This window comes from Sprattus sprattus (assembly GCF_963457725.1).
Source record: "Sprattus sprattus genome assembly, chromosome: 9".
In the NCBI taxonomy this organism is placed as follows: domain Eukaryota; kingdom Metazoa; phylum Chordata; class Actinopteri; order Clupeiformes; family Clupeidae; genus Sprattus; species Sprattus sprattus.
The window spans coordinates 21,733,722-21,744,450 of record NC_137928.1 but is presented as its reverse complement, the minus strand read 5'-3'; the positions used below and the strand labels follow the sequence as shown (position 1 = coordinate 21,744,450).

General features: G+C 45.7%; 1 protein-coding gene across 1 annotated transcript in view; it reads left to right on the top strand.

The window, feature by feature from the left end:
* Window positions 1-979: 979 nt before the first annotated feature.
* The window catches only part of fchsd2 (FCH and double SH3 domains 2), a 59,112-nt gene continuing 49,362 nt past the window's right edge, over window positions 980-10,729 (top strand). Inside the window, exons 1-2 of the mRNA XM_080844197.1 lie at window positions 980-1,167; window positions 3,839-3,936. Coding sequence (XP_080700323.1) covers window positions 1,147-1,167; window positions 3,839-3,936 — 119 coding nt within the window. The 5' untranslated portion in view covers window positions 980-1,146. The remainder of the gene's footprint in view (window positions 1,168-3,838; window positions 3,937-10,729) is intronic.

Genomic DNA, 10,729 nt, shown 5'->3' with positions numbered 1-10,729 from the left:
ACACACACACACACACACACACACACACACACACACACACACACACACGCAAGATTCCATTCTTTGTGAATGTCACCAATAGCCTCAGTAAATAATCTCCCATATGACACAAGTAATAGAAACCATGTGGGTGAGCTATTGCTCCAATAGTCCAGCAGGCTATGAGCAGGAACAGGATTCCTGTTACTGTGAATCATCTTTTTTTCAGATGGAGCATAACAGCCCAAAGAAGGTTTCATCAGATCTTACAGTTCTGTCTAAGTAGGCTACCTTTCAAGTTGCCATGTTCGAATGTGAACTATCCAAGTGAGAAAAAAAGGGAAAACCTATTAAAGCCTAAGAGCTCGGCTGTGTAATTATAGGCTAATAATAATAGTAATAGTAGTAGGCTAATAATAACAATATTATTATTATCATTATTGCTGTTATTGAACATATTCTAAATATACTTATGTTAGTAGGCCCTACGTTTGTTCAAGACTATCCTCCAATAGCCTTTTTTAGAAATAGGACCTAAACTAGTGCATTCAAATACGTGTGAAATCTGGTCTTGTGTGGAAACAAAGCGGCCAGCACGAAATCCTGAAGGGCAAAAAGGATGGGAAATCGATATTTCTGGGATCGACTGCCTCGCGCTGTCTGTTTTTTACTCGATCGATCTCCCCTCAATCAGCTGCGGTTCCTTGTTGCTGAGCAGGAGACGAAGACGCGCAGCTAAGCGAAAATATTTGTTGAAAGCGGTGAAGTTGTGAATAGAGTCCTCGCCACAACGGGGCGATATGTTCATAGGTGAAAACTAAAGTATTCCCGATTCCTCAGCCTGGTAATGTCCTCAGACCTGCCTCTGCATGTCGCAGTTGAGTTGTTGAGCTCAACGAGAGACCCCGCTGCTTCACCATTGCAATTCCCCTATTATTTTCCCCCAGCTTGTCAGCTCCGCAGTGTTTGCTCGGACGGACTCGGAGTCTGCGGGTGTGGAGTTGGTGTATCATGGCCGCCTGAATACAAATCTGAGCACACTGTTTCACTCTCTTCTTTTATCCCCTTCCCCTGAGTGCCAGTGTTTGTTTTGTTTCCAGTTCTCGAAGATTTCTTGGATTTTATCCTGTTTCTTTAGGATTAAATCATTCATGTCCATGCTCAAAAATGCAGCCACCACCGAGAAAGGTAAGTTTTTCCCCCCCAGTTTCCCCTCATCCACGAGAGGCTAACGAGTGTTTTTGTCAAAACAGTTTTTTTTCTCGTTCTCAAACGCCTGTTTGTAAGGACGTGGTAGATGTATGGAGTTTATAATGTACGGAGTTTATATGTCCAGCAACCTGCTTGCACTACAGCTCGGAATTTAGATGATGATGATGATGGCAAACGGCGGTAGCAAATATTGGTGGAATGCACTCTCAACCGCTAACAAGTTATCAAGCCCTCTACACTACAGTCTTGCGCTCAGACCCAGCTAGCGGAACAGTAGAACTAGCTGTCCCTAGCTAACGGTAAACGGTCCTCCGTTCTCGTGCTTGAAGGCACGGTGGGCATCAAGGGACTGCTAGGGAGCTAGCTAGATACAACTCCACATTCCCTTATTCGGCTAACTTGTTCTAGCGTCAGTCAGTTGTTGTTCGAGCCAGAGATGCGTGTCTTTGTTGACATCTCTTTGACAGGCGTGGTGTTCCATTTGACCTGTACCGTTAGCACGGAAGATATTGCCGATAGGATAATAGCGGTAACGGAGAGATAGGCGACATAACATCATTAACGAATATACTCATTGTGCATTTTATCCCTTTGTTCTCATGTATATTGAAGTGTTTTGCAGTGCTTCACAGTGCCTTGGGAGAACAATGTTACTCTCTTTAAACATAACTTAAGGGGAAATGACAACTCGTGTGGCATTATTCTACTAATGGAGGTTGCCTAGTGATTGGTCCTGTAGATCTGTCACAACTGAGGAATCTGGAAAGCCTGGCCTTCTAGTTTATATTTTGTGCATTTTGTTTTAGGCTCAAGTGTACGAAGACTATGCATATTTGATTCTTATATGTAGGGTGTTATCTCGTGTTTTCATAGCAGTATGAAAGACTACTGGTCATTACACTCGGAGCTTTGTCTTGGCTAGACTACAAGCAGTTGCCGAAGGTGTGTTTTTGTCTGGATCTGACACGCAGCCAAATCCGTTGTCAGTACGGATATTTTTTTTCTGTAGAGGACATAGGCTACTGTAATTCCCCGTGGGTAACCTGGAGGTTAATTATTCGTTATATTCTGTTGTGCGAGACCTTTTGTTGCCTCAGTATTTGGGCAGGCTTGATTTAGCGTACTGCCCCATGTTAACACATTGTCCTGTCGCTGATGGATTGTTTCCTTGTAAGCATCTCGCCTGTCTTGTCTCGGTAACCTGTGATCTCGACCTCGGCAGCATTGTGTCGGTGGTTGTGCTTCGAGGGTTAATGCTCTCCGAAGTCAAGACAGACGGGCAACATCGATAAGGTTTTGCGGCATCAGCTGGGAGCACAGGACGAAGCTGCATTGTGTTCGCCCCCATACAACACAATTCATTCCCAATCGGTTGTCCACTCCCCTCCGCGGCCACAGTCTCTTATTTTAACAAAGTGTGACGAATGTGTCAGGTCCCTTCTTAATATGATATGCGTGATGCATATGTGTCCATTCGGCGGCAGTGTTCATGGAATCAAGTGTCTAACCATCTATGGATGGCGATGGTAATGGTATCAGTGAAACAGTTGACCTGCTGGGTGCACCTGGTGTACCGGTCGCCATCGGAAAGCCATCCGATGAGCCGTCGGTTCATAGTGCTATGGAGGTTCAGGTGGCCTCCTTGACAGTAAAGGCTGTGGGAATTATAACAGATCCAATCATGTGTTCAGGCTCTATGGAGGTTATACCTTAATTAACAGCAACCCCCTAGCATCAGGTTTTTTTCATGTGGGAAATGTTGTTGATATTGTCCTCTCCTGGGGCCCACAAGTCCATGAGAGAGAATCACCTCTCTCTGTCTCTCTCTCTCTGTCTCTCTCTCTCTCTCTCTCTGTCTGTCTCTCTCTCTCTCTATGTATGAAAGTCATTGACAGGCTTACACCCAGTGATGACAAATGAAGCTGGTAGAAACCCACCAGGCCTTAAAACCTATTGTTATTTCGTATGGCAGTCATCCATAGCAGTTACACACTGCACCTTTAAAGCATCGCTAAAATCCCCAGCCTCACCTCGCTGACGGCTGACAGTAAGACTGCAAACACTAGCATTATTTCTCAGACACACTAACTGGCCTAAGCTAGTTGCCTGGCTTGATGAGTGGTTGTCACTGGGTGTTGGAAGATTAGGTCAAGAATGCAGTTTATAATTGGACAGATGAAACACAGGATGTGAATTTAAATTGCGGGGCCTTCTCTGATAAAAGGGTGGGGTCTTGGTTTTTTTATCTTCAAAGGCTAACCACATGAAAGAGACCCTGTGTCACATGTCAAGCAAATTGTGCTTGTGACCGTTAGTCTCTGTGTTTGTGTGTGTTTGCCTGTGTGTGACTGCGCCTGTTGTGAGAATTGTTTAGTGTGGAGTGATGAGGAGAATGCCATGACTGCACAGAGATCTTTGGAAATCCTATAACTTGTGTGTGACACAGAATGTTTGTGTGTTTGTTTGTGTTTGTGTCTGTGTGTGTGTGTGTGTGTGTGTGTGTGTGGGTTGTGGGTGTGGGTGAGTGTGTGTGGGTGTGGGTGTGGGTGTGGGTGTGGGTGTGTGTCCACGTGTGGGGTAAAGCTTGGCTCCATCCATCTGCCCCCATAGACCCCTGACGATGCCTGCACTCTCTTCTGTGTTGCAGGTAAAGGTGACTCAGGAGCTGAAGAACACCCATGTTGAGCAGATGACCAGGCTCCACATCAAGCATCAGACAGAATGTGACTTACTGGAAGATATGAGGTAAGACTTCAACCCCCTCGACCAGTAAACATGTCTCTTACCCAAGTGCCAGAAGAACACGCAGGAGGTCAGAGGAATGTCTGGAGAGTTTGCAGGGGAGGAGGAGGAGTGAATTCACATTTTTTGGAAGAACACTCAGATCACAGGACTCTGGGATGTGACGAAGGCATTTCCTCTGGACTTCCTGCTCTGGGGCCAGCGTTCCAACAGCTGGAAGTCATAACTGGAAACCAGCGTAGCACAAAAGGCCCCCCTCCCTCACCACCCGTTTCTTTTTCTTTTCCCTCTCTGTCTTTCTCTCTCTCTCTCTCTGTCTCTCTTTCACCCTCTCCACATCCTTGTAAGTTCTCGATTTTTTTCCCTCTATGTTCCAAAGGGCTCGAGGAGAGGGGCTGCTGTGTGTCTAAATGTAGGGCTCTGTGTTTATATTTGAAAAAGCAGTGAAGACCACTTATTTGACTGTTCCTCATACTCTGGGGAATTTGAAGGGAAATTGCAGTGCTATCAAAATCTTTCAAGGGGGAGTGTGTGTTTGTGTGTGTGTGTGTGTGTGTGTGTGTGTTGTGGGTTCATTTTTTAGTTATGTACGTATGTGAATGACTAGGACAGTTCTTCTCATTGTTCACGTGCAGTATGTGTATGTATTTCCTTTTTCCTCAATTAGTCTGTGTGAGTAGCTGAACTCTTATAGGCGAGTTGTAGCGCCGATCTCCTCCTGCGGTCTGATTGCCTGGTAGCAGTGAGACTAGGCTGTCTTGTCAGGACGCACACTCACACTACAACTTTCTCCTACTACAGCAAACATGATTTATTAACGTTCCCTTGACAACATTCACTCCAGTTAGCGTACAGCGCTAGCGCCCTGCTGCTCACTCACACACACACACACACACACACACACACACACACACACCCACACATACACACATACACACATACACACATACACAGGGGCACAATTTAAAAGGGTCAGCAGAAGACTCCAATGCTCTTATTCTTTATTGCAGTTCTTCATTTTTATGTGATATGTTTTTCCTGGCAGTAGCATTTCTAGACACTGTAGTAGTAGCAGCAGTAATAGTAACAGCTGTTACAGCCATAGTAGGTCCCCCTAATGTTTTTGGGCTGTGGCTATAGAGATTAAATAGTGGTATGTTTACATTCTTGACATCCTTTGGCATCCATGTGTGACAGGCGTGATGTGGTAGACCTACAGAAGAGATTGGTTTCGATATCGCCGAAAGGGAGAGCGCCGTGCGGATTGCAGGAAGACTATGACTGACTCAGCCAGCGCACATTTTAACTCTTTAATCCACGAAAGCGGCTCTGCGCTCATTAAGGGCTAATTAATCCTGCTGCCGTCGTTAAAGCTATAAGGCTGAGCGTTGGCTGGCCGTCTCAATCAGAACGTTGTGACACTTAAAAGATGTAGGCTGTACGAGTTATTTATCCTGTCTTTGTCCCTTGTTCATGGAAGGTGTTTGAGGTTTTCTTTGCCAAATGAAAGATGCCTTTTTGAACGCCCGAGTGTGTATGTGTGTGTGTGTGTGTGTGTGTGTGTGCGATTATGCCACCCTTAATCCTGACTAATCTGGGCTTTCGACGACTCTCCTGCCTACCTTGGCACCTGATCCGCACTCGAGAGTGCGCTGCATGACTGCGCTGCATGACTGCGGAAACCACACAGCCCTCCCCAATATCCCTGTTAAGAAGGTTATCACCTTGGGAGTGGGGTGCCGTAGCTAAATCCCAGCAGCTCTCTCAGGGACATAGCTGTGATTTCATACTCGTCATCAGAAGTTTCCTGAACACACACTTTGCTGTTGTGTAAATAAAAAGGTATGGATCAAGGAGCCAGCTTCTTCATGATTTAAACATGGAAACTACTTGTGATGCATTTGAATACCTAGGATGCTGAAACGATTTATTTAGTTTCGGAGCGATGTTTGAAGAACATTTTTCTTGAAAAAAAAACACATAGCATGTTATGATGTAACCACTATCTGGGTTTAAAGGGTAGCCTCTAGGTCTTATTGCTCTGGGCTGGATTGCCCTGAAGAAAGCCTTACCAAGATGTCGATTGCCTCCCTGTGAAGAAATAAATATATGAAATCTACGCATGACTTTCATTTGTTGGCTCAGATGTATCTACAAGGCTACCTGCTAAAAGGTGAGGTAAGGTGAGTTAACATGGACGCTCAAGTCCAAGCTCATGGCTTCTGAATGTAAATGTAGAAAAGATTGCGTTTTCACTGCAGAATAAGTGGCTGTCACACGGAGAAGGTAGGGCCTCTGAACCAATAGGACTGTTGCTTTGAATATGGGAGCTTGATGAAGTCCTTATTCCCCTGTCTGTACTCATCTGACCAGGATTGCGCTGACTGGCTCTGACCTCATATGAAGGACGGCTTGGAAAGCAGACTCGCTGACACTAGTCCACATAGTGTTTGCACGCCTTTGCTGCCATTACGGGTGGCATTGACAGACACACACACACACCGAGGCGTACACACACAATCTCTGCATGTCTCTCGCTCGCGGGTGGTCTCCTGTTGTGTATTGATGTTTGGGACTTGGAGCTCTGCATTGATCTCAGACTTCTTTTCCCAGTTTTGATCCTCCCCACCTCCTGCGTTAGCCAACGGAGGACACATCTCCATGTGCGGGGAGTCTGTGAGTAATAATGTCATCTGTGGTTGTGCAGGGAGAGTTGAATTATTTTGTGCTATTTACACGCATACAAGCGCACACAAAACACATGACCTGACTTACACATGACCTACATATGGCAAGTTAACCACCAAAAAATTGCCATGGACATTTCTTCTAACACGTTCTGAAACAAACCGACTCACAGGCATGCCGCCCCATCAGCTTTCACTTGCACATACATGTCAACACACTCCTCACTCAGTCATGTGACTGAGTGCGTGCGCATGTGTGTGAGAGAGGATGAGAGGTGTTTATTTTGGGCTGCCCAGCTGACAGTGATGCAGTCCCTATTCTCTGAAGCAGGGGTGAGCCAAAATGACAGGCCATAACCGGCCAGAGCTTGGCAAAGGGCGTGTGGCATAAAAACTGAATTATAAAACAGGTGTGTGAGAAAGAGAGCCGTATCATTCGAATAAAGTTGGAGCTGATTTTAGGGACTAGAACATATGTGATTTTGGAAAACATTTAGTTTTACGATGGATATTGTGTGACATAGTGAGTCATAAAGGACACATTCTGGTGTGTTTGGAGGGCTGACTGCCCCAGTCCGCCATGGTGAGGAGAGCACTCCAGACGCCTTGATATGGAGATACGGAGCCGTTGGAGCCCCACTCAACAGGAAGGCAGAGCAAGGATGCAGCCAGGGATTGTGGGAAATCGCTGCCTCTCAAGTGTGCCGTCTGACCTCAGCCAGTTGAAAGAGAAGTTTTGTTATTTCAGGAAAGAAAGGGGGATGAAGAAGAAAGGAGGAGAGGAACAAAGCAGAGAGAGATGGTTGTTTTGAAGGAGTCTGTGGTGTTTATGCATGACTTTAATCAATCCCAGCAACAGTGTTCGGGGTTCTGTTGGCAAGCGTGTGTGCACGCACAGAGAAACACACACACACACAGGGTCTGTTTCTAAGCCAGTGAGGTCTCCCATTTCCACCAGTGACTGACATGTGGCCCACTACTGACGCCCCCACACTCTCCCTCTGTTGACACTCTTAATAAATAGAGCTGCCTTGACTGATCCTCCTGCATTGCTCCGGACTAATTTCCTCAGCAGGGCCGTCTGCCTTTCTCATGGCCTGTAGCTGTTCTCAGACCTGTGGATAGACATTCCATGTCAAGTCAACCAGGGGTTCCCTTTTTTTTTCCTGTTGAAAGGCTTACATATATGAGGGATAAATCACAAATACTAGAGCCACTGGATACTATTTATCATTTTTTTTATAGAAAGAGCTGGTGTCAGATTTTAGGAGTTTTATAAAGCTATTGAGCAATTCTGAAGCTTTGTCAATTTTTTTTCAATGTTTATGGGGACAGATATGTACTTTGTGTACAAGTTAAGGTCAGGGGGGCAGGCAGGTTCTCCCCAGGCCTTCGGTGCTCAGGTCGGCTATCTCCTGGGCCTTTCTGTGCAGAGTTTGCATGTTTTCTCTGTGTTCACAAGGGTTTCCTCAACTAAGAACCGCATAAAAACATGCAAAAAAACAGAAGAACAGATCGCTCTCCTGTCTGTCCCTGACCAAGGACTGGACACGAGCACTTGGCCTAGTCTCCGGGCGCCATAAAAAGGCTGCCCAATGCTCCTGGCTGCCCGTGAGGAAGGGCAGCTCAGGATGGGTGAAAAGCAGAGGACAATTTCCACCGGCGACATCTTCAGCATGTGTGTGTGTGTGTCCTGTGTCGCTGCCCAATGCACAGGTGTGTCGTGCTGCAAGAAATAAATGACTTTGACCTGAAAATTAACCCTTGTATAATGTAAAGGTCTAAACTATTATATCAAATTACTGTGTCAAGCCAAAAAAGTTGACTTAATATATTTATGCTTGACAACTTATGAACAATTTCTAACTAGAAATATGAAATATAAATAAATGGATATGTTTGTGAACAAAGGAAACTGAATTTGGTACATCAAATAAAATATCTTTTCCTTGCTTTCAGTGTTGACTGTCCTGTCTCCATAAACATGGCTGTAACTTGGTCAATACTATTCCCATGGCGCTAATATCTGGGATTTCTATATCACTTTCATTGATCTTCCACCAGAAAAAAACTGGTTGAATTGCCATGGAATAGCCCTGTGAAACTTGCTGTGCTCCCTGTTAGAGTGGACTAATGCGAAATGTGCTAGCCACATGTAGCAGCCAGATGTGCTCAAGCCAGGTCTGATTGAAGAGGGGCTCCCAGTGGTATTAGCCTTGTTTACCTTCCCTCTCTGAGGCCCGGGTTACCGTGACAGTGTCGTCATGGTGGCAGAGAAGTGGCCCCGACATGTCAAAGATTCCACTGATGAGATGTTATTGTGTGTGTGTGTGTGTTTGAGAAGTGAGAATGAGACACGGTTTGAGATTAATTTCAGGCCTCCTGAGACACCACAATTCAAAGTGTGTTGTGCGTATGTGATTTTGATGACTATGAGGGTGTTTTGTTGCGGAACACATGGAGGAAAACAGAGAGAGTGAAAGAAATTCATGTCTGTGGGAGGGTCACATTCCTTTACTGACATGACCATGATTTCATCAACTCTGAGCCGCACGCACTCTCACATACACACTCACAAACTCACACACACACCACTCAAACGCACTCGAAGACTTAATCAGATGAGCCCATGAATTCTTGTAGAATGAATCCACTTATTGTGTTATTGTGTTGTGTAATGGTAAGACCAGTTAAATCAGCGTGGTGTTTGCTCAGAACGCTGCCAATAACACATAACATGGCCAGAGACCCAACACACTTCAGGACAATTTATTCTCTCTCTCTCTGCCTGATGTCAGTCTTTTGTGTCCGAGTGCCTCTTGCTGTTTATGGGAGAGATTACACAGCCACTGCACCCAAACAAACAGCTAGTTGGAGGCAGAAACAGGAAAAGCTGACCCCACTGACCTCAAGGCTCATCCTAAGACCACTCAGACCCCCCCCCCCCCCCCCCTTCCCTTAAATCTGTCGCACCATCACCTGAAGCTAACCCCACCAGCCTCTTCTCTCCTTCACTTTTCTCATCCCTCCACCTCCTCTTTATCCTTCATGGAATCCACAGAAATGTTGGAAAACATCTGTTCTTGGTTTTTGACACACACTTAAACACAAACTAGCGTACATCCTGTGCCTTGTAAAGAGTGTTTCCTAGCAAGGAGTATGTCCTAACTGTCCACCCGCCTCACACGAATGCTAGAGTTTGATTGTATTGTAGCTTTATGGCCTCAGATGTCTTGGCGACGGCTCCTTCAAAGGTGTGAAGCTCCAGGTATGATCTGACTGACAGGGCTGCTGACGGAGGAGATGGAGGATTGGTGGCTGAGGCGGCTCCTCCAGCTGCTTGAGCTGCTTGCTGCTGTGTGTCCTCAGGGAGGAAAGATTAGCTTGAGATAGTCACCATGCGCAGCCAGGCAACACCAAAAGACACACACATGCATCCTTAATCTCTGTTGTCTGTAAAGAAGAATTTGACTTTTTCACCTCCTGTGATATTGTTTATGTGAGCAGCGTGGTGGTGGATTCATAAGGTGCTTTTCCACTGCAGGAAATCAGACCACTTTAGGAGGGGGGTATCAGTTTTCGACTGCAGGTACTGCTCCGGTAGGAACTCTTTCAGGGCCGTTTTCAGGGGCAAAATAAGTACCTGCACTGGGTTGTGTACTTCTGTGTGACCCTGAAACTGCTGGGTGGAACTGTTGACACTAACAGGATGGGGTTACAGTCACTGAATGAACACAGGCAGAAAGTCAGCTGAAATATAGGCTTTAATTAACTATAGTGGTGCTGGTATTCATTTATCAAGTACAGCTGCAATGAAGCCATTTTCTTAAGTTTTAGCAACTTTATAGTAAAATTCAACTCAACCTTGAGGTAATCCTAACGTTATGTAGTAAACCTCTTGTTTAACGGTCAAATGTTGGTATTGCCACTAGAGATTGTTGTCGTGCTTGGAATTCACAGCGCAATCGTAGAGCACTTGTAGGTCACTTTTAGGTCTGTAGCTCCTGCACTGAAACAGAATGGCTGAAGGGGCGATTAGGGGGCTAAGTGTCCGCATCACCTGGGACGTGCCCTGAGTGCTTTCTGTGCCTTTCACTAGACTGTGTATG